This window comes from Delphinus delphis, chromosome 1 (genome assembly GCF_949987515.2).
Source record: "Delphinus delphis chromosome 1, mDelDel1.2, whole genome shotgun sequence".
NCBI lineage: Eukaryota > Metazoa > Chordata > Mammalia > Artiodactyla > Delphinidae > Delphinus > Delphinus delphis.
Window position 1 is genome coordinate 106,442,712 of NC_082683.1, and position 24,174 is coordinate 106,466,885.

Here is a 24,174-nt window from a genome sequence, read left to right on the forward strand (position 1 = left end):
ATCTTAGTTCCCTGACCAGAGATCAAACTGGAGTCCCCTGCATTGCAAAATGGATTCTTAATCACTGGACCACCAGGGAAGTCCCCATAAGAGCTTTCCTGCCCTGATAGACAAGACCACTTGGTAGTTCAGATAATACTTCCATTTGTTTTCTTCCCAGCCTTTGTTTCTTCCTCTAGGAAATGGTACCCATTTGCTGGTGAAGGACTGAGTGGTCCCTGGACCCTTTGTTTGGAGCAAGAATCATTTTTGCTCTTCCAAAGAGATGAGATTTCACCCAAAGAAGCCAGTGAGAAGCTGCCCACTGTCAGAGAAACTTCCTGGAACTCAGCTTCCATGTCTGTAAAATGGGGATACCCAGACCTATTTCACAGTGTCATCCTTGAGGTCTTCACTTCTCTAAAACCTTAGCCACTCTTTAAGGCTCAGGTCAGGTCTGTCCTCTTCTATGTAGTATTTTCCTATGTATCACTTCCTGGAGCCTTATAGTTCCTAGAATTGATAATCAATGAATTCCTATTTCATTCTATTCTAATTGTTTCCTCTATGTGGTTTAGTTGATCATCTTAGGTAGACTGTGAGCTCCATAAAGGCAAGTTCTGTAACCATCCCTCAGCATCCCAGGTTTTCAAATACTATGTATTCAACATAGCAACAAAAATAATGAAGATAATAACAATAATAACCATTTAATGACAGACTATTATTTCCCAGGCACTCTGCTGTACTCTTTATAAATAGTATCTCATTTAACAACCTATGAGGTAGATATTACTAGGTTCAGTTTACAGATGAGAAAACCAAGCTTCAGAGATTAAGGAGCTTGCTGGAGTCCAGCTGCAAATCAGCAGCTGGGATTTTCACGCTGGCATGTGTGATTCCAAAGCTCTTCGCAATACTGATCGACTGGTGACTGGCTCCAAGTGCTCCCCTCCCCCACCAAGTCTCTTGTAGTCACAGCATGAAAGGGACACAAAGGAGAGATAAATGTAGGGCCAGACTTTATTAGGACAAACGACACATATTATTTCCTTTTTCCTTCCTGAGAGCCCCATCATCAGGACTGATCTCACAGAATTTCTAATCCAAGAACACTCATTTCACAAAACAAACACACTTCAGAGATGGAAGGAAAGAGAGTTTTTTTGCTTTGTTTTGGAGAGAGAGTCTTAATGCCAGTGCGAGAGAATAGATTAAAAGGTGTCCCCTCCAGGAACCTGGGATGACCAGTCATTCTTCCCTAAATGGCATCCCAGTCAGTTTCCTCCACCCCTCTACCCTCATCCTTCTCCCCACCCACCAATAACAACCAAGTATCAGCAGAGGGGCCCAGAGATGGGCAGGTGGGGCAGAGGCTGAAGCCTCCTTCTGAGCCTCTGTCCCGACCTCTCATGCTTCTCTCTTTAGGTTAATGACACTGAAAACAGTGAGACTCAGCCCCTCTGCCAGGCATCTGGAGGAAAGGGCAGGAAGACACAAGTGTCTCTAAGGCATGCTTTCCTTACTTCAGGACTTCCCTCCCTTTCCCCCAGCTTATCAGCATATACATACGCACACAAACACACACATGCATCTTAAAAAGTAACTGTCTCCCTACAAGTTTCGGCAGCCACTTCTGAGCATCCTTTACCTTCATCCAAAATGGCAACCACCTATTACAGATGGACTGAAGAGAGAAACCTGGCCAGTCCCTGGGAAGGCAGGGCTTTTCTGTATTCCCCACTGCTTTTTTGGCAGTCTCTTTAGGAGCACTGGGGAGACACAGGCATCTCTGTGCTCTTAAACAAGGGCCCTGCCAAGAGAGCTGGAGATTCCCTTTCTGCTTTCGTGCCCCTGCTAAATCCTCCAGGGAAAGAGAGATATGGGGGCCTCCATAGTTGTCATCACACCTCCTCTTGGCACTCTAAGCTGGCAGTCAGCAAGGGAAGCAAACAGGAGGGAAAAATAGTTTTCCAGTATTTTCTCTCCTTTTTCATTTTTATCTTCACAGCAGAATTATTTTTTTTTTCCCAAGGGGAATCTGAGAAGCACAATGCCCTCTTTGTTTTAATAAGACCTGGGGAAATTCCACTGGCCTCCATGGCTGGTGATCTGGTCAGAATGTGAGAGAGGATGATGGCTTCTTGGGCATTCTGGTCAATAAGGTTTTTAGGGGAGCACTGGATGGACAGCCAAGGGAGGACTGGAAGGGATGGTTTCTACCATCAGGTTGAACTGTAAAAGAGCTGCAGGTTGATACGTGGTGGCAGGAATGCCGGTGGAGTCAGTGTGCACAGTGACTCTCTAGGAGAGCTTTTCACCCCCCTCCCTGCCCTCATTGTACACCCTGGCAGAAGGAAAGGCTGCAACATCATCAAGGTGAGACATTTGCCAGAGGTACATACCAAGGCACTTGTAAAGTTGAGGCTGCTGGTCGAGTTCTAAGGGCCTCTTTTTAAGTAAGACTGGGTAGAGGGAGGGGCAGCCAAGGGCATCCCCTGGCAACCTGACCACCACCCCAAGGTATGGTTCAAGGAGACAACAGATTCAAGAGCACATATAATGCAAGTTCCTTGATTCATGCTCATTGCTGGCCAGGAACTTTGGGCTCTTCCTTGCAGGAGGAAGGGTGATCGGGTCAAGGACGCCAGAGGGGCTTAGAGAATCCATCTGGTGTGCGGCTGGTATGTAGAAAGTCATCCTATCCCCCTGGCTGTCCCTCCCAGGTCAGATTTGCCATGGTCCCCGTCCCCTCCTCTATCCCATTCGCTGAGTAATATGAAAGGCTTCACTGAGGATTCTGAGTGGAGGGTGAAGGAGCCTGGGTAGGTAGCCATGTCTCTTACTGCACCCACAAAGACCTGGTCATAGCTTCTGGAAAAAATGAGCAATGCCATTGAGATCCAGGGCCAAAACTGAGTAGAGCAGTGATGAGAATGAGAGAGATGGGGTCAGAAGGGACACACCTTCCCTCTCTGAGCCTCCTTTGTTCCCACCTGGTCCTGGTTCCACCACACCGGTGGGTCACACTGATAGGTCATCTGACCTGGCCTTGCTGCTGGCCTTGCTGAGACGGCGCTTGTCACCCTGGTAGCCATGGGGGAGGCGGTGACCTGGGGAGCCTTCATTGGGTACCTCAGGCTTCTGGGCATAACGGATATGAATGAAACCCTCCCCAGGAATCTGCTCCTGGCCTCGCACCTGCTCAGTGGCCAGGTTATCTGTGTTCTGCTGCGAGGCCATCTTGTTACTGAATGGATTGAAGAATTTCCCCCCAGGGCCATTCTCCAGGCACTGATTGAAGTCAGGGGGTGGTGTGCAGCTCTTGACTATGCGGGCAGAGGGACCAGGAAGCTGGCACTCATCCATGCCCTGCTGTGACTTGACAAATCGCTGTCTGATCTTTTTCCAGCCCAGGTGGTAGAGTTCAACAAGGCTGAGGAAAAGGGACAGTCCGGCCACAGCCAGCATAAAGACAATGAAGACATTCTTCTCCGTGGGCCGGGACACATAACAGTTGACAGGATGGGGACAGGGACTCCTGCGGCAGACGTGCAGGGTGTCCAGGAAGATGCCATAGAGGAGGTACTGGCCCACGATGAAGGCCACCTCCACGGTGGTGCGGATCAGGATGCTGCAGACGTAAGTGTTGAGCAGACTGCCCCGGAGCGGAATCTTTCCATTCGCTTCTTCCCAGCAGGACAGCTCTGTCTTCTCGGCCACTGGGTACTCGTAAGAGGCAGCGCCCCGAACCTCTTTGGCCCTCTCGCCCTCCCGTAGCTTCCGCTTCTCCTGCATGCGCACCGTGTGCACGGCGTGGCCCAAGTACACTAGAGAGGGTGTGGAGACGAAGATGACCTGCAGCACCCAATAGCGAATGTGCGAGATGGGGAAGGCTTGGTCATAGCAGACGTTCTCGCAACCAGGCTGAATCGTATCACACTGGAAATCAGCCTGCTCGTCCCCCCAGGAGGACTCGGCAGCCGTGCCCAGCACCAGCATGCGGAATATGAAGAGGACGGTGAGCCAGACCTTACCGATCACCGTGGAATGCTTGTGTGCTTCCTCCAGGAACTCTCCCAGGAAGCTCCAGTCACCCATCTTGGCTCAGCAGAAGACAGACGCCAAGACTCCTGCAAACGGGACAGAGAGAAAAACAGAGGGATGCTTTCTGCAAACATCTGGAAGGTCCAATCATGCTCTGTGATTCCACTGACCCATACCAATGCGTTCCTTAAGAGAGTGCAGCTTAGAAGTCAGATTCACCTAAAAAGCTCTCTTCCTCCTCCCCCACCCGCAGCAAAAATGAAAGAGAAGACAAAGCAGTCATGATAGCAAGATTAGAGCATGATTCCCACGCTTTAATGGATCTAGAAATCACCTGAGATGTGTGTTATAATGTGGATTCTGTGCTGTTATCTCCAGAGATTCTACTCCAGGAGGTCTGGGATGGCCCCCAGGAATCTGGACTTGCAGCAAGAAGCCTAGATTATTCTGATGCAGGCAGTGCAAGGACCTCACCGGAGAAACACTGGAGTAGTGGAAAGAGCACAGGACAGGAGCCTGCAAATGTGACTCTGGACATTTACCTCACTGAGTCTGTTTCCTTGTCTGTAAAATGGGAAGAGCTACACCAGAGGACTTGGAGGGGTAAATGAGATGAGGTATGTGATATGCTGAAAATCATAATTCACGTGTTCCATGTGTTTGAGCTGCTGTCAGGTGGAAAATATATATATATATATTTCTGACTCCAGAGGCCAGAACTAGGTGGAAGAGAAAAAGGTGAGGGTGGGAGAGGCAAATTTGGCCCCTTAGGAAGCATTTTCTGTTTCTATTTCTATTTCAGTAACGATCAGAGCCATCCAGCATGGGCCAACTCTATCGGGAGGTGGGAAACAAAAACATTCAAAGGTTTCACAGGTTCCCCCAGCTGGTTAGCAGCTGGCAGTGCTGATCTACACTTCACTGCCGTGCAGCCATTCCAGCTGTACAGCTCAGCTTGTCTTTCTGCAGACAGAAGGTTCCCACACACGGACCTGCTCACCCACACATCCAGAATAAACGCCCCAAACCTTTAAGTCCCACACAGAACCTTCCCTCATCAGGTCCTGGCATGCTTCTTCAGCCTCGTTTCCTGCCTATCCCCTTCAGTTGCCTTTGTCGTGTCCAGCATGCCAAGTCCTGGAAGGTTCCCAAATGCTCTCCGCTCAGCCACCTCCTACATGCTCCCTCACCCCTAGCTGCATCCCATTTACCCTTCAAAACTTAACCCAGTCATTGCTTTCCCAGCCCTCCCTGCTTCCTCAAGCTGAGCGTCTTCAGCTCTGTGGTTGTCCTGGGGACACTCAGTCCTCTCCCAGCACTTGCCATCTTGTTTTGTGATCCTCTGCCTGTCTGTGTTCTTCCAGTAGGAGCTCCTTGAGAACAGGAATTCTCTTGTCCTCTGTACCATCATCACCCGGCCCAGGGTGGGTACTTAGTGAATCTTAGTTGAGTGAATGAAGGAGGGGGTGGCAGGCACTGGTGTTTTCTACCCGGTGGCAAACCAATCCCCTGTTCCTTGCTGTGTCCCATAAGCAGGGTGAGAAGGCCAGCTATCACTTTCTCAGCCTCCACTGCAGTTAGTTCTGGTCTGTGAGGTGTGGGGAGAGTCTGATGTGGAAGGATTGCTCTAGAAAATGTTTTACCATCCCCAGTAAATAGAGCCTCACTTGAAGTCCTCTTCACCCCCACGACTTCCTGCCTGTGGACAGTTTGTGTGAGTCAAGATGCCTGAAGCTTCCCAGAGAATCTCAGAAATGCCAACCAGTGCCCTGAGGCGTCTGAATCAACTCTTGAATCTTCTACCTCCAGAATTCTTACTTGATGAACAATAAATGTCCTTATGGCTTAAGCCTTTAATCAACCAGTCCTAATCAACAGAATGACCAAAAAAAAAGGGGGGGGGTGGGAATTGAAGGTAAATATTCTCTTCTTGGAATCTTAAAACCTCTGATAACAATGGGACCTTAGAGGTTGTCAAGTTCAAACTTTAACCCTCACATCTTTGCTGCCAGTGTGCCCCTGATTCCTATCCTATCCCAGTTCCTATCCTTATGCATATGAGGAGGGACAGGGCGAGGTTCCATATTTCACGGTCCAGGCTTTGGCTTCTGAGTTGATACCTTGACAGAGACCAGCCTCCCGGCTCTGTCTTCTCCCAGCCCTCCACTCCCCAACCCTGAGAGTACACAGCGTCCCCGGGAATGAGAGAGTCCATGAGTAAGCGGAAAGGGCCTTATCTCTGTTCCCTTCCATATCAAAGACCCTTCCAAGTCTTGAGCCCTTTCCTCTGGTTTGTGATCAGACATTTGCCCTTTCCTCACATGATGAAGGGCCCCCTCCATCGCCTCCAAAAGTGGAAAATTGTGGCGCGTTAGTCCAAAAGGAAAATGACTGATTAGATAAGAGTCTGAATGGTCTGTGATCCCTTCTGGGCACGTGTGCAGTGTTCAGCACCTTCAGGGTCATCAGCACGCATGTGAAGGCCAGGATGTGGCGAGTGTCAGAGAGAAGGGAGGGAGAGAAGGGGAGAGAGGAGGAGCAAAAAGAGGGAAAAGACAAGGGGGAGTTGGAAATGGGAGAAAAGAGATCCTGTAACCATTAAGGGAAGTTAATTTGGGGGTTAGCTAAATGGAGTTCAAATCCCTGTGAATATCTGCTGAGCTTGGGGAAGTTACTGGATCTGTGTCTCAACCTCCTCACCTGTGAAATGGATATACTATCATTTAGCTCATAGAGTATTATGAGGCGATAGGTAAAAAGCACTTAGCACAGTGCTCAGAAGATAAGAACTGAATAAAAGGCAGCCATGACTAGCAAGGAAAGTGGTGGGGCAGGACAAGAATAGGAGAAAGTGGAAGGTAGAGAGATGTGCATTACCAAGAAGAGAGAAACAGATGGAAGAGAAGAAGGGGAGAAAGCCAGAAGGAAAGAGAAATGGCAATCAAAAAGAAAGAAAGAGAGAAACAAATGTTATATTCTTCCTGGATTTGGGGCAAGTTTTCCAAACTCTCCTCAACTTCTGAAGATTTTCCCCTTGATCTTCTGACTCTGTCACTCATTCCTTGCAAGTCCCCAAGGAAATATATAAATAGTTCAAGGCAAAGAATGTGATGCTTTGGTCTAGTCTGCCAAGAGGTTTGCCTGCTGACTGCCTCACTTGTAGTCCAAGGAGTCCCACCTGGAAGAAGTAAAACACAGGTACAAGAAAGGAACATCGCAGAATATCAGAAAGACAGTCTTAGGATGCCTCATCGGGAGAGAACAAGAGAAACTAACCAGCTGGGGAGGTGTGGGCTAGGGCAGACCCCGTGGGCCCTGGCAGCAGTATATAGGGTGAAAAACCTCTCGTTTGTGACATCCTGGATGACTCAAACAAGGTCAGAGAAACTTAACATTGCTATCATGTACCAGCTGCTCAGCTTATAATATGAAAGGTCCCCGGCTGAAGTCAGTTTCCCAACACCTCTGGGTCCCTTTGGACCCCCGACAAACTCAGCCAAAGAAACTTGTAGATTAGACACTCATTGAGTTTTCTGGGTGTACAGCACATAAAACGTTTTGTAGATTATTATCCATTTCTTGGCAGGAAGTGTGTTAGGACGGGCAAAGGCAGCCGCCCATGCCATGAATAAATTCTGTCAAATAAAAATGGTAGTATACCCCACTGCTTTATTTGTGACCTTCACTGGCTTCCTACTGCTTATAAAGTCCAAACGATTTAACTTGCACTTGAGACCCTCCACGGCACAGCCTCATCCATTCTATTTCTGCTGTTCCCCTCACATACTCAGTACTTAAGCTACACAACTCCCCACACGTGTATTCACGGCCCACAGTTTCTCACCTCTTTATCTTGGCTCCCCATGTTGCCTCTGCCTACGATGTCCTTCCCTTTCGTTCATTCATTTAATAAGTTTGTTGAGTGGTTACCAGTTACCAGGTATCATGCAGTGATGATGGCACTGAAGATGCAACAGTTAAAAAGACAAGCAAGGAGTCCCTGCCTTTACTGAGCTTAACTGCCTTTATTTCCCTTAATTAAGGAGAGAGAACAAACACATAATTGCAATAAAGCACGATGTGTATTGACATTAGGGAGACACAGGGGGCTATGGGAATGTAAGGCGGGTTGACTCTGGTTCAGGGTGGGGCCTGGACCCTCCATAGAGCCCTGGGTAATTGAATTCTACAGCCCTTTGCAACTGATGCAAGTTCTGAAGTCCCCAAGGCAAAGAAAGATGTTCCCTAGAACCTGGACAAGAACATCCCAACTCTGAACGTTCTTTACTCCAAGACCTTCCACATCCTCTTTTACTGTGTCATGTCCTGGGACAAAGCAAAAATTTTGGAGAAGTCATTAGGGAACGTCTTTGGTAATAGTAACATTACACCTGGAGAAGAGAGAAAGGGTCAGAGGAAGGTATTTGTGCATAGTGAGCATGAATCATTTTGTTCCTTTACTTCATGTATTGTATGGCTAGAAATAAAATTCAGGGTCTATGTTCCCAGTCTGGTGCTCCTCCATGTTGGCACTGTTGCCACCCTAGGTAGCCACTGTTTTTAAAGACAACCAATTTAGAGCAAAACCCAAATTAACATGAGCTCATAGCCAGCACCTCTTCTTCTGACCCCACAGATCTAGGTGGAAATGGAGACGTCTTTGCAAATTGCTCTCGTCCCTCTTGGATGTCTCCCGAACTCTGAAGATGCTAAATTACCATGCAGCAGGCAGGATACGTTCCCACACTGGGTTATATGCTGCCTTACACTTGTTCTCCAAAAGCTTCTTGTCTAACAGCCAACCCGCAAGTATTTTTTCTGAGTCCCTACTATGTGTCTACTACCGTTCTGGGTACTGAAATAATACCTCACGGGTCCCAGGCCTGGCAACTACTAGGCACGCAGTGATATCTGTTAGATTAATAAACAGATCAGGCATGACTCCTGCCCTCAAGGATTTAACGGCTTTTTCCCTTAGATGGGTAATAGAATTCTCAAAGTCAAAAGCCTGTCTTCTGCTTTGTATTCTTATTGCATTAGGCTTTCTCATTAGGTGCATAATAAATGCTTTCTTAATAATTGAAAAAAAATGTTTGGTCTAGCAGTAAGATTGCATTACCTCTGACAAATGGGGTGCGGACATAAGGCACTGCACTCGGTAGTCACCCCGCTCGTTGCAGTCCTTTAGTAGTGGCTGCAGCATAAGCTAGGAAGGCTGCAGGTGACAGGTGCGACACCCAGCACACAGCTGAAACTGCACCCCCGACTCTCCTGCTCAAGAAGACTTGTTGCAAGTGAGCAAGAATCTACCATGGGGATGCCTTGAAAATTCTCTTCCTTCTGTTGATTCTAGTTCTGTCCTCTGAAACCAAATATAACAGCCCTTACGATTTGACAACAATTTCTGTGGCCCCCCAAGTCAGCAGCTGGGCCTTGGGTTAAATGGTAAAACCATTGGGGTTTCACACACCTAAGGAGAATTATTTGCTCTGCTGTGTATTATCTCTCCAACTCAACCCTGAGTCTTTGAAGACAAGCCCCGTAACTGTTCATCACTGGATCCTCCCCCGAATCACCTTACCCTCTCTTCCCCCTTATTGCTTAATATCTTGCCCTGCACCTGACAGGTCGATTCATGTACATTTTGGGGGGGATCTTCCCGGACCGGGGCACGAACCCGTGTCCCCTGCATCGGCAGGCGGACTCTCAACCACTGCGCCACCAGCGAAGCCCTCGTGTACTTTTTAGAAACAACAGTGGATGAATGACAGCATTCAGGTCACTCAAAACACCTAATGCCACTAGAGGCACCTCCCTGGGAAGCTGGCCCTAGGGACATCTGCACAATGACTATGGTGACTGGGACACCAGGGAGAGAAAAGCCACTGAGCCGTCCTTCTGCCCATGAGAGAGTCCTCCACTTGGCTCAGCAGGACTGAACATGTCTAGAGCAGAGACTTGGTCACCATGGACTATTCTTTCTCTGCCTCCCCCACATCACTGGGAAACTCACCCAAGTTTGTCAACATTAGATTTTAAGACCACGCTGCAGAGGCTGAGTCTAATTCTGGACAATGACACATGTACTGGATAGTATCTAACAGACCTCTGGTTCTCAATAAAGATTGTTATTCACAGTAATAGTAACAATCCCCTGGGCTCGTGCTCTAATTCCTCTCACCATACAGTGGAATGCGGCAAGGGCAGGGTTGACTTGCTTCCCAAAGAAGAGAATTCTGTTGTAAAAAGACCCAAAGGGCCTCACTCAAAGGATGCCTTAGACATGGTATCATGTCAGTGCAGCTCGGTTCAGAAAGTGCTTGTGCGCCCCAATGCTACACCAGACATCAAAGGTGGCTTTATAAAGTGAAGTGCCAACTATAACCATCATCTTGGAACTCTTTTGGAGCTTATTCACTAATGTACATTTTTCTAATCTTCCCTCACCCCAGTAGTTTCTCCCTAAGATGGATATGTAGGGAGGATTACATGAGAGAGTGGTCTTGGTCCTCAGCTACCTCATCAATCTTTATTATCCTTCGAGATTCTCAGCTTCATTTGCTAGTTTACCCAGAGTTACACAAAAAGAGAATTTGAATCTAGGTGATAATAACAATAATTATAAGAAAACCTAACACTCATTGAGACCCTTCTATGTGCCAGACACTCTGCAAGTTTCTTGATATATATGTATTCTCATTTGATTCTCACAGTAACTGGAGGAACTAGGGACTGGCCCCGTCCCCTTCTTACAAGGCTCAGAGAGGGTGTTTTGAGCAAAATCACTTGAGGATGACTTGCTAGTAAGCGGTGAAGTTGTCACCAAAGCCAGCTGTTGTCTCTTCTGACAGTGATACCCCTGCCTTAAGAACTGTATTAGATTCTGTCTAACTCACCTTAAGTTCCTTTCTTTGAAGAGCCTTACTCATCGAAGGCTGGCCTCTGTGACACAAGATAACTGCCACAGGGCTATTTGTGAGATAACTATTAGAACACAGAGTTGATTTGTGCAGGGTTCAGGATAAATCTTACATTTAGAATTCTCATTCTTTTCCTGATTTAGGTTTGGGGAAGCTACTTCAACCAGATAGATGTATGATATACCTACAGCTACCGGGTTGGGCAGTGTGGGCAACTTTCTCAGAATGAGAAGTCCAGAGGGGGCCTGCACCCCTGAACCTTGACCACTAGAGAGGGGAGAGGGAGCTAGAGATGAGAGAGAGGGAAAAAGAGACAGATGGAGGAGATTAACTATCACTTTAGTCTTCCTGCTACTCCAGCCAAGGGCAGATAATTAACTCCTCTTTAAATTTAATTATTTGATTATGGTAAGGACAGAGTGGTCCACTCAGAGATCCTGCCGGCCGACAGTTGTTTCAAAGCCAAGGAGGTAGAAGGGAGCAGGCAAAGTAGAGAAAGAGAATTATGCGAGGATAAGTAATTTTCTTCTTAAAAAGTTAGGAGAAGACATATGTACAAGGAATGGATGGGAGGGGCTGGCAAATGGAGATATTCAATTACAATGAACTATCAGGAGGTCTTTATTAATTACCGGAAGGGGTTGATTAATACCTATGCAGTTATTAATGAAAATTATATTTACGAAATGCTTTATTATTTCCAACATCTTGTCATTGATTCATAGTACAGTAGAGCTAAAAAGGATCTAGGGATCAAGCGAACTCAACCCTTTATTTCTATACAAGATGAAGACAAAGGTCCGGGGAAGTTAAGTAATCATAATAACAGATATCACTAAGTTGAGTGCTTTCCATGTGTGAAGCATTTTATAACTATACTTTCTAACTCTTACATGACATTAACATTACTTTCTAACCATTACTTCAGCCCTGCTAGGAAAGCAGTATTATTCCATTTTACAGCCAAGAAAACTGAGACTCAGAATTTAAGTAACTTGTACAGAGTCACACAAGTAGCAAATGCTGCATCAGGGACTTGAACCTGGTCTGCCTGGCTCCTGCCTTTCTCTCTGTGTCTCTCTTTTTTTTTTTTTTTTAACATCTTTATTGGGGTATAATTGCTTTACAATGGTGTGTTAGTTTCTGCTTTATAACAAAGTGAATCAGTCATACATATACATATGTTCCCATATCTCCTCCCTCTTGCGTCTCCCTCCCTCCCACCCTCCCTATCCCACCCCTCTAGGTGGTCACAAAGCAGGAGCTGATCTCCCTGTGCTATGCGGCTGCTTCCCACTAGCTATCTACCTTACGTTTGGTAGTGTATCTATGTCCATGCCTCTCTCTCGCTTTGTCACAGCTCACCCTGTGTCTCTTAAAGGGAAAGAAAAGCAAAGAGGCCCTAGGACTGATAGGACTGACAGCTGGTGACAAACCTGTGACCAGAGCTCCAGTGTCTTAACCCCCCAGCAGATCTTTTCCCGTCAGAGGCCCAGGGTTTTCCTTTTAGCCTCTGGCTTGTGGATTGGCCGTCCCTTGCATATGCTGTTCCTAGCATTGATGGTCACGTGGAGGCCTTCAGCCCCGAGTGGTCAGGATTCCCAGACTCTGCAGCATCTGCCACCCTTTGGCCAGAATTCACATATAGAAAGTTATTTCCTTTTTTAGCCAGTAAGTGTTCTTGGCTGCGGCCGTGTCGACTGCCGGGCTCTTGGCTGGCCGGACAGCAGGCTCTGGTGTTCCCCTGATGTCAGATCGTAACAAGAGCAACGGGAACAGAAAGAGTTAGGTGGTGGGACTCGTGGTTCCCAGGAAGAGTGGGAATCGAACCTTGCTTCCATCACCCTCTAGTTGTGTGACCTCAGGCAAGTAACATAACCTCTCAGTTTCCTCTACATCTGAAAAAAGGGGAATGTTTACTCATGGGGATTGAACAATGTGTGAGTAAGTGGAAACATCTAGAACAGTAATTGGCACATAGTAGACACTCAATAATGTTAGTTCCTTGTTTTCTTTTCTGCCATTTCCAGTAAAAACTCTCAAACATGACCCAACTAGTCAGCTTGATGCAGCATTTGACATGCAGCAGGCCGGTTAGAGGGACACAGCAAGGACGCCCTGTGTGCCACCAAGTGGGGGAGGGTGACTATCAGAGGTGGGGAAAACATGGGCAACGGGAAGGATATTAATTTAACTCTAAATCAGTTATTTCACTAGGTGGAAAGAAGAGAGGTGGGGTGGAGAGGAAGGGAGGTGTAGAATCCCACTCCAATCAGGTCCCTTGTGTTCTCGTAATTGGTCGAGCCTGCCCCTGAACTTTTCTTTAACTCGAGCTTTGGGGCCTAGAGATGGACTCCACATGAGTCCATATTATAAAATATGTGCTTCATATAATTCCCTCCTTCTGAGGAGCTGCAGCACTTTGGAATCTGATCACCAATCCAAAGGCATGTCCACATTGTGTGTAGGCTTGAAGCTGGCTCAGTTCTACTTGAAAGAGAAATAGGAGGTTGTCTACTCTGTGATCTGAGGAGAAGAGGCATCCTGACCCCTAAACACACCTGTCCTCTCCTGAATCATGAAGATGCCAGGTTGGATTAAGATTCTCTAAGTCCTCTATGGACAAAAGAGCCTCAGAAGAGAGGCTCTTTCTGGTTCCAGCTATTTCTTTGTGACTCTAGTCAAGACATTCCCCCTCCCTGAGCCTGAGTTCACTCATGGGTAAAACTAAGTGGTTGAGCTGGATGGTTGCTAAGGCCTTTCCAGCTCTAAGTTAGAACATCTGGGGAACATTTGCGACTCGCCCAGTTGCGATGGTGTGGCAAATTAGTGGCAAAGTGGCAAAGCCAAGAGGCGAATCTAGATATTCTGACTCCCAACTTAGAGGTCAGCAAAAGTCGACCCAGAAAAAAAATCTGTGGTCATAAAAACCAAGCAGTACCTTCTCAGAATTTCATGTCATGGTGAGCCTTCACTGTGGAAAGGCCTTTGCATCAAATGAGTCTCAATTCAAAGAGACTTGGACCGAGCACCAGGTGACCTGGATTCCACTCTATTGTTCTGTTGTTCATTGAGCATTTACTATGGGGTAGCCATTTAAAATACATTATTTTATTTAATCTTCATAAAACCTTACAAGGAAATTATTTATTATTAACCTCTTTGACAGATGAAGAAACTGAGGATCAGAGACATTAAATAATTTTCCCAAGGTTTACACAGCTGAAATTTTAACCCAAATGTGATTCCAAATGCCTAGGCCCTTCCTTCTGCCTTACCCCTGAATCAGATAAACTCTAAGATGCCTCTGTGTTATTTCAATACCTCTGATTCTGAGACCTCCTGACTCCCTTTCCTTATGAAGGTGAGTGGATTATTGAAGGCTGAATTTTTCTTCCCCATGAGTTGCTAAAATGTCAGAAACAATTGATTCACGAAGTGGCATAAAGCGGTCATTTGCCAGGAGCCAGCAGCTTCTGACTGTAGAAAGGAAGTCACCTTCCTTCCTAGGAGAACTGAAGCTTTCCCGGGAAAGTGGGCATCTCTCCCCTTCAGTCAGTTCAATCCTGGAGCCCAGAGTGGAGCCAGTTCATACAGAGAGTTGCTGGACTCCCCGGTGGGGGAGTTCTTTCCTGGGACGGAAGGCAGAGCCTGGGCCTTGGGTCTCCCTGGCCCTAAGGACTGCAGGTCTTCTAGTTCCTGTCCTGATCGATCCACACAGACAGGCTCCCTGCCCTGTGTTAACTGGCTGGGCCCAGAGCGGGGATCAGTCAGGACCCAAGAGGCCAGGCTGCCCTGCGGTAGCCCGGCTGGCTGCGAGAGCCCAGGACCCTCCACGGCATGTGCCCCCCACCAGCCGGCGGAGATGAGCAGGAGCAGGTGGGCAGGTGGTGTCACTGCCAGGAAGCAGGATTACAGAGATGCTTCCATGCAGGAAGCAGGGAGGTTTGGGGAGAAATGGAGGCTCAGAAAACACAGCCAAGGATGGAAGCCAGAAGAGCCCTAGGTGTGCGTGAACAGAGCGGGATGTTCTCCCAACTCAACTGGCCCTGACTCACTGTGTCGTCTTCAACAAGTCACTTGCCTTTTCTAGGCCTTGTTTTCCTTATTTGTCAAAGAAGAAGTTGACTGGCAATCTAGGAGACCTCTTCCAGTTCTAATGGCCTAGGACTTTAGACCAGTACCTGGCAGGGGGACAGGAGTGAGGCAGTTAGGAGACAAGAACAATAACCAGTCTCAACAGCCCAGCAAGAACATCTCTGGGGTTCCAAGCCAGCGGCCAAGCTGGGCAACACAGTTGTGTTACTGCCGTGGCTCTCTGAACTTCACGCGTCTCGGGGAGGGGATGCCCTGAGGGTGCCGGTTTGGAAGCCAGGAAACACACGTCCCGGTACTGCCTGCCGTATGCCCAGTGGTCACTGGAGCTGCTCTACAGCTGCTGAGTGAGGAAAAGGCTTGGAGGATCAGCGAGGGGAGAAGGCTCCGGACAGCAATGCCACTGCAGGGAACCTGGCCGGAGGGTGGAGAGAGCTGTCCCACGAGAACAGGGTCTGGGCTGGGCTGTGACTCCAGGGTTAGTGGGTGGAAGAGATGGCGACCACTTGGCCTGATGATGTGAAAGTTAAGTTAGGATGCTTCTAAAGACCAGCTTGTGTCCCCAGCCGTGAAGCCACCACCCCAGGCAGATGGGGGTGGCCTTGGTTTCTTCTCTGTTCAGTGTCACTGGCTTCCTCCCCGGCCTCCGACCCCCTGCCCAGCGCTCCCCACACTGCCCTTCCTTCTCTTAGGCCAGTCGGGCCCGCTGTGCCAGAGCTGTGCTCAGGAGACAGCCCAGTGAGATGCTGACGGGTCAGAACCAAGAACTCCTCCATTATGACAGGATACTGAGAGGGGGGACGAAGGAAAAAGTGAACAAAGGCACAGTAAGGATGTAAACTCCTGTGTCAGCCTCCCCTTTTGTAGTGGTTCTGAGGTGCATTTGAGCTAAGGAATCTCAGCCTTGGACAGTGTTACTGCTGAAGGGAACCAGAGGGATCCTGCTACTTCAAACCTTTCATTTTACAGATGAGGAAACTGAAGCCCAGAAGGGGGAACTGTCTGGCCCAAGGTCACACAGCCCCTCAGTGCACCAGAGCCCAGGTCTCTTGGGCCCTGAGTCCAGGCTCCTTTACCACATGCTCGGAAGGGAGATCAAGGGGCTGTCAGGAACCTTCCTGCCCTGCGCCCAGCAGGAAAGGAGACCTTGCGGTGGGCACCTCTCCCCGGCTTCCTCTCCGGATCTCACCAGCCTCTTTCCTCCAACAGCAAGTGACCAGATTGCTCACAATGGACAGCGGGGACATGATACTCCGTAGGAAACTAAGCAGGGAATATTTTTAAACCATCCAACATGCCCTGGGGGGAAAAAATCAAAACACTTTCCTAGATGCTGTGGAAAGCATTTCAAAAAGAATTCCAAGCCTAGAGGAAGCATGGTAAAACAGCGATGGCTTGGGTTTTTAAAGGGCCAATGCCAATCTTCACAAAAGTGCCTGGAAATGACCTGGTGTCCTGCTTGTAAGATGCCCCTGGAGCACGGCGCATCTGTGAGAGGTAGATGGACGGCAAAGGCCCTCCGCTTGCATTTCTACAGCTCCTTCTAAATTGAGTAAGTGATTTATCTGCTGCTTCATAAGCTGTTCTCTTTAATATACCCAAAGCTCACCATCACAGGGACTGCTGAGAGGGGCAGGGAGGAAACCCACAGGTGCAGAGAGAGAGTTTTGCTGTGATCCAGCAACAAAGCTGGAGATTCAAGGCTCTCTCTCTGCCTCTCTCCCATCAACTGGTAGTTTTATCTCTTAAAGTTCAAGTTTCCCCTTACCTTCCTCTTTTCCTCCTGTCTGGAATTCCAGTTGGCTTCTTGGTTCTCCGGCCGCCTCTCCCCCGCTGCCCACTCTTCCTTGCTCTCCAGCCTGTCGGTCGTTCCTCTCCCACCCTCTTTTTAATCGCTATCTGTCACCCTCCCTCCGCCCACTTCTTCCTACTCTTTCTCTCTCCTCCCCCTTCCCCCTCGAGATCCCTCCCTCCCCTCTCTCTCTTGTGCTCCTAGAATCTTTGCTCATTTAATGAGTTTTCTCCCGTCTACCTCCTTGCAGCCTCTCCTCGCCGCGTTCTCCCCAGAAGGAGACTGAGTCCTCCTCCCCCCCCCCTCCCCGCCTCTGCCCTGCCCCTGTCACCGTCACCGCAGTCCTCACGCTGGCCCCCTCTCCCTCCGGCTGGTGCGCTGCCTCCCTAGGCTTTGCCTGCTCAACCTCTGCCGGGCCACTTTCCTGGGGCGTCAGCGGGAAAGCTGGCACTACCCTGGAGATCCCTTTTCCCCATCCTTTTCCTGTCATCAGAAAAAAAGAGTGCTCATTCCCAGAGCAGGGCTTTTGGGAAACCTCTGCTATGCCCACACGAGTGAGCTGAGATTCACAAGTCACAAGCACCCGCACCCAGAACAGACACCAGAGGTAACCTGAAAGCTCAAAAGGGCAGGGAGAGGGCATCTCCACTGGCCAGGACTCCTCTCTCCTTCTCCTCGAATGAAAAGAGAGTGCTTTCTATGTGGCGGGCACTGGGCTAGGGGGGAGAGGGATATGGATATAGATCTAGGTATAATATTTTTATTTCACTTAATCATTCCGATGTCCAGTGCTCAAGGTAGACAGTTCTACATTTCACATTTGAGGTAACTGAGGTTCAGAGAAATCATGATCATGGTAACCCAGTTAGTAAATGGGAGAGTCCGGATTAGAAGTTTTAGCCAATGCCAAAAGTCACCTCTTTGCTCTTTCCACAAAAGCATACAGGCCTCCCAGCTGGAACTGAGCTGACGGAAGTAAGGCTGTCTCTTATTAAATCACATGTCACAGGTGGGCAAATTTGGAAACCATGAGGCATCTCTACCCTCAAGCTCCCCTCATTCTCAACTACTTTCCTCAACTCCTCAACTTATATGCTTAGCCATGGACCCAGTTGGACCGTGATAAAAGTCAACGACAGAGGTGACTACGAGTGGACTGAAATCAGACAAACCAATGACCAAGAGCCCACAGATTGTGAGAGCTAGAAGAAAACCCCAGAGATCATCTGGGACAGCCAGGAAAACTGAGGCCCGAAGACTCAAGGCCGTTCGTCAATGTCACACATAGTACATGGCAGAGGCAGGACCAGAACCCAGATCCATTCCTTTGCTCCACATCATCACGTTCACATATATTCACAAATATTCCAACAGTTTGCAAAACTTTGTTTCTTTAGTGGGTGATATTTTTCATGGGTGAATAAGCTTAGGATCAGCAAGAGGGGAAAGAACATGGGGCCAAATTTCCTGTGTCTCGGGAGACAGCAGGCCTGCTGAAAACAAACTCAAGATTCTTGATTCCTTAGCCAGAGTTTCCCCACCTCTTTTCCTACGTAGCTTCAGAGCAGGTGCTGGGGCCAGACTGTCTGGGTTTGAATCCTGTCTCTACCACTTACCAGCTATGTAACAGTGGGCAAGTTAGCATAAACTCTATGCCTCTTAGTTCCCTCAACTGTAAATTAGGGATAATAATAACTACCTCCTAGGTCATCATGAGGACTAATGCAGATGTGTAAGGCACCTGTCTGGTACATGGTAAGTGTTGTGGATGTGACTGCAAAATACAATACAATACAATACAATACAAAACAATACAATACAATGCAATGCAATGCAATGCAATGCAATACAATACAATACAATGCAATACAATACAATGCAATACAATGCAATGCAATACAATGCAATGCCTGCCTCCTCCTGCCTGTACTTCCCATGGCTGGTGCAAACTCCTGGGATGGAATTCAACATGTGAAACATAGGGAACCCTGGTGATATCCAGTTTCCTCTCCAAAGCAGAGATTTTCTCCACACTATGGCTTTGTCCTTACATCTCGGTCACTCGAAAAGGCTGTGGGTTCCTGGGAATACCTTATTATCTTCAGCCAGGAGATGGCCAGTTAAAGAACCCGTAAGTCTCATTTGAAGGATAATCTGAGAGTGGGGAAGTTTTAGTGGAGTATTAACTCCTAGATCATCAGCTGTCAAAGGAGGGTCCAGCTGAGGACGTGGCTGAAGGTGAAGAGAGGATGCCGTTTTCCTCTGAGTGCCCAGAAGGGAAGAATTGCCGAGATGTAGGTACACCCAAGATCCTGGAGCAAGTGCAGGGCACAGAAAATAAATGCTTCCGCTCTGCTTGGCAAGTAGAGAATAAGACAGTGAAGAAACTGGATGGGTTGCTAGAGGTGATCCAGGAGGTCCAAGTAAGTGCTGAGAGAAGACGGAGTTCTTGAACTCAGATCACCCCAGCTCAACGAAGTCGAGCAGCCCTCCAGCCAGGTACTCTGCTCAAGATGGCATCTAGGACAGAGTGTATTTGATGGCCCAAAGCTAAGCCGCTTTGGCAAGGTCTTCAGAACTCTGGTTTATTCCTCACCATAAGGCCTCTGACAAAAGTTAGGAAACTTTTGTCATTTGGGCTATAGGTCCAAGGTGATTGTCTAAAGGGGCTGAATCCGGCTATCACCACATGTTAAGAAGGATGCCGTGAGCGGATGCCCGATGCCCCGGAAAAGAAGGTGTAGGCAAAGAGCCAGGGGTGGGCACAGAGGTTCTGTCATGTCCTCCCCGTCATTCTCACGTTCAGCTTAAGGAAGGGTCTTAGGGGTGCCAAGGTCTGTGTTCCACTCAAAAAATATGGAGAACTCAGAGGATTTAGAGAGGAAGCCAAAATCTGGTCAAAGAATACCTGTAAGGAAAGCTGTAGAAGTGGGATGGCAAAATGGTCTTCATTCTACATTCACCCTACGCTAGGCTTTGTTCTAGACACACTTCACATTATTGTACTTGGAGAGGAAAAGACAGAAAGATGACCTTCTAAAGCTCACCTGAACCATCCATCAGGGTCTCCTGGATAAGAATTCATTGGCCACTCCCATGGGCCCAGCCTACGCTAAGTGGGAGGTAAGACCATCCCTCGTCCACAAGAAGCTGACATTCTAGTTGCAGAAAAGAGCTATTCAGACAAAACAATTAGTATAAATGGCAGTATCTATATGTATTTGTCCTCAATGCATAATGATGTAATAAACTGTTAAATTATGTAAGGAAAAATCATTTGGAAAACAGCTTCATATAGAGCAATGTCTTTGCTGTGCTGTAATGAAGGGGAAAGGGAAAGGCACATTTACTGAAGGCCTTCTATGTACCAGGCATTCTCACCTCACAACACTGCGTTATTATTTCCATTCTACAGAAAAGAAAATTCAGACTCAGAGAAGTTTAGCAACTTGCCCAAGATTATTCAGTTAATAGGTGGAGAAAATGTCTGCCTGATGCTAAAGGCCAGGCACTTTCTCCCCATGGCTGTAGAGGAAATTCTCATGAAACCCGTTTATCTGGTCACAGAGGGGAGCACGGGGCCCTCCAGCTGGGAGCAAACAGGCCTGCAGACGGCACAAGAAGGATGGGCTCCAGCCCTAGCAGGAGAGATTGTCTTTGACATGACTATGAAGGTGGTCCAGCATCATCTGAGATTTCTGGGAAGAAACACAGTCACCTTTTCTACAAGTCTTTTGAAGATGGCATTTTGAAAAGTGCATCCTTTTTGCGTCTCCTTATAGACAAGAGGGCAAATGAACAAACCTTTCAATGTCTCCTCTATCCAATGAATCTCTGACTATGAGTTTCCTTCCCAAGACGCTGAGGTCCAGATGTTTAAAGAGCCACTTCCCTTAGTGCCTACAGGATAACGCATGCAAAGAAGTTCTGCCAGCATCTACATGCGAGAGTGATGAGTCCCCCCGCCCCTGCCTCATTGGAGGGCATAAATGGGTAATTGGAGGCCTGGTTTGTGGGCTGAGGTCACACTTTTCTGCCAGTGGAGATTCAGACACCACAGGCATAAGCTGTCCCCTTTAAGACTTTTACTTTCCGGATAGTGGCTAAAATGGGAAAGAACACCCTGTTCCAAGAAGTAGAAAGCAAAAGAAACACAGACTTCCTTGCCCCTGGTACTCTGACCTATGAGTCTACTCTCCACACATCTCTAGTTTTAGCCCCAAAGAAAAGGTCTAAGTCATATCCGTACCTCTTCTTGGGCTTAAAGCAGATGGAATCTTTTGGGTTCACAAATTGAACTCTGTGGTGGGCTTGGGCCTGCAGCCTCCATGGAAATGAGAAGAGGAGAAGGAGGAGGGGGAATCCAGTATCAGCCAAGCCTGATTCTCTCCCCCTGAAGTCAGGACATGAAGGCAACAGCTGGATGCAGCCTCACTGGGGCTCTGTGAGTCCCAGGTCCAAGAATTGCATCCTAGGACAAAAACTGGGACCTTCCTCTGGGAAATCTTAGAACGGCATTTGTCCTCTAGATCTGAATGGAAGTCCTTGAAAGCAAGAAGACTGGGAGTCTTATGATATTTGGGTTGAATTATAAGCAGTGACTAGAGTGTGCAGTGTATACTCGGAGCACACCCCTTTCTCTTCTAACAAATGATGCATCCTTGGTCTACCCCCACCTACCCGCCTCACAAGGACTAAAAAGGGTTTGCTTCACCTTCATTTGGAAAGGTGTTTTCAGTCAAGTCCAAGATATGGTGCTAGGTGATCTATTGGCAAGTCTCTTAAAATACAAGGTCAAGAAACGTTCCGTCAGATATGCCATTAACACAAGTGCTCTGAGGCAAATCGCTCCAAAGTAGAGGTATTTTCTTGCGTGTAAAATAGGGATGCAATACCCGATGCCTGTCTTAAGAATTTAGCCAGTAACATTCAAAACCTAATTCAAGAGCAAAAGCTTTACATCTCCTCCCAAATGAGTGTCTAGATTCAGCTCTGGCTCCTGGGGTCAAGTTATTAAAGAGAATTAGAGGCATTTAGAAGATGAAGACTATTCCCTGTTTTGTTTTGTTTTGTTTTGTTTTCCCCAAAGGTTAGTCTCACATTCAGTCAGCTAAATACTCAAGGTAGAACAGACAGAACTTGGGGCAAAAAAGCTTGTGGTTAGAGTGCTTGGGTTCAGATCTCGACTCCATTCAGCAGCTGTGGGACCTCTTTTGCCATGTGGGGACCCATTTGGGACCTCAGAGTTGGTATAATGATTATTTTAAGTTGAAGATATTTGAGATTCATCAGAGGCAGAAAGAAGCCTTCTTGGAGCTTCCCTTATCTGACTAGAAACAGAAACTTCTGGGAAATGAGGCTACTATAAATACCCTCTCCAGGGGAGTTTCATGGCCATGAAGAAGATGGAAAGACCACTCTACTTGCATAAACAAACATTATCACAAACTTTCTTTTTCTTTTTTAAACCTCTTCTTGTTTTTTAAAAATATTTATTTGGTTGCGCTGGGTCTTAGTTGCAGCTGGTGGGCTCCTTAGTTGTGATATGTGAACTCTTAGTTGCGGCTTGTGGGATCTAGTTCCCTGAGGGATGGAACCCGGGCCCCCTGCATTGGGAGCGCAGAGTCTTAACCACTGCGCCGCCAGGAAAGTCCCTATCACAAACTTTCTTATCTCCCATTTGGTCTCCTAAAAACCTATTTGTCTTTTCTAAAGAAACCTATTTATTCCTCCTGTAGAAGTCTTTACTCCACCCCTCTCTTCTCTAAATTAAATACATAAGCCCCTAACTTTAACCATTTAGTGAGCTAACTACTTTGTTAGCTCCCCTATGCATATGAAAAAAATCTCTTTTTCTGCTCTTAGTCTCTTTCGTGAGTTTAATTCACATGCCCCCAAATTAACAGTGGAACATGGTGTTATCACTATTATCATAGCTATAACTATTGTGGCCACCTTTAAGCAAGGCCACCAGATATGGCCATGCAGCTTGTGCACTGCACACATCCAAAAGTGCCATTCACATATTACCTTCCCTTTGTCCCTGAGAGCACGTGACGACTGCTTTTCCAGGCAGACCCGTACTTCCCTCACAGCATCCTCCTCCCAGAGTCTCAGGAACAGAACCTGCTCTGTAGAGTCATTCATTCACTAATCATTAATTCAGTGAAGGTATACTGAGGACCTACTATATGTGAGGACAGAGCATACAAAGATAAATGAGATGCAAGTTCTGCCCTGATGTTCCGCAAGGCTGGGAGACAGCCCAGTGCACCAATAAGCTGAATGCAGTGTAATGAATGCAAAAGTGAGCAATATGCACCAAAGAGGTACAAGAGGTTAGAAGGTTACCAGCCTTCCTTCTAAGTGGTGGTAGTCGTGGGGTTGGGGGCATAGTGGTAATCAACAGTGGCAAAAAGTGAGAAAGTCTACTTCCCTTCAAAAATAAAAGTCCCAGGACTTCCCTGGTGGTGCAGTGGTTAAGAATCCGCCTGCCAATGCATGGGATACAGGTTCAAGCCCTGATCTGGGAGGATCCCACATGCCATGGAGCAACTAAGCCCATGCGCCACAACTACTGAGCCTGCATTCTAGAGCCTAATAGCCACAACTACTGAGCCCGTGTGCCACAACTACTGGAGCCCGCACATCTAGAGCCCGTGTTCCGCAGCAAGAGAAGCCACTGCAATGAGAAGCCCATGCACCGCAACAAAGAGTAGCCCCCGCTCGCCGCAACTAGAGAACACCCGTGTGCAGCAACGAAGACCAAACACAGCCAAAAATAAATAAATAAAAATTTTTTAACAAATAAAAATAAAAAAATAAAATCCCCACAAGCACCCTAATAAGAAAGAGTCAAGGGCTTCCCTGGTGGTGCAGTGGTTGAGAGTCCGCCTGCTGATGCAGGGGACACAGGTTCGTGCCCCGGTCCGGGAAGATCTCACATGCCGCGGAGCGGCTGGGCCTGTAAGCCATGGCCGCTGAGCCTGCGCGTCCGGAGCCCGTGCTCTGCAACGGGAGAGGCCACAGCAGTGAGAGGCCCGCGTACCGCAAAAAAAAAAAAGTAATGGGTCCAGACCGCCAGAGAAAGCCAGTGAGGATCATAGTTTATGGCAAGAAAGGACTGGCCACTCTGCTGAGAACCTCCATCAAGCTTCTCTGGCAGAAGGAAGGTTCGGAAATAGCTCCCTCAACACCAGACCCAACCCAGCCCCAGCTTTGGAGAATGGACAGGCATCTATCACTTAAATCCCAAATCCAGTGGATTTCAAATGTTGATTCTGGTCTAACATGAAGGCTCAGTTCTCAGATGATATACTGAAGTCTGCCAGCTCTGGACAG

The 24,174-nt window shown here is 47.7% G+C and overlaps 1 protein-coding gene across 1 annotated transcript; it reads right to left on the reverse strand.

Moving 5' to 3' along the window:
• Positions 1–699: 699 nt before the first annotated feature.
• On the reverse strand, positions 700–16,902 carry GJA5 (gap junction protein alpha 5). Its single transcript, XM_060007143.1, has 2 exons — positions 16,810–16,902; positions 700–4,112 (listed from the first exon to the last, which is right to left on the reverse strand). Exon 2 carries the CDS (start codon positions 4,078–4,080, stop codon positions 3,004–3,006), a length of 1,077 nt encoding a protein of 358 aa, XP_059863126.1. The 5' UTR covers positions 4,081–4,112; positions 16,810–16,902; the 3' UTR covers positions 700–3,003.
• Positions 16,903–24,174: the final 7,272 nt, after the last annotated feature.

What these genes read in the sequence shown, in the direction of transcription:
- GJA5 (XM_060007143.1), bottom strand. Translation starts at nt 4,080, where the DNA reads ATGGGTGACTGGAGCTTCCTGGGAGAGTTCCTGGAGGAAGCACACAAG.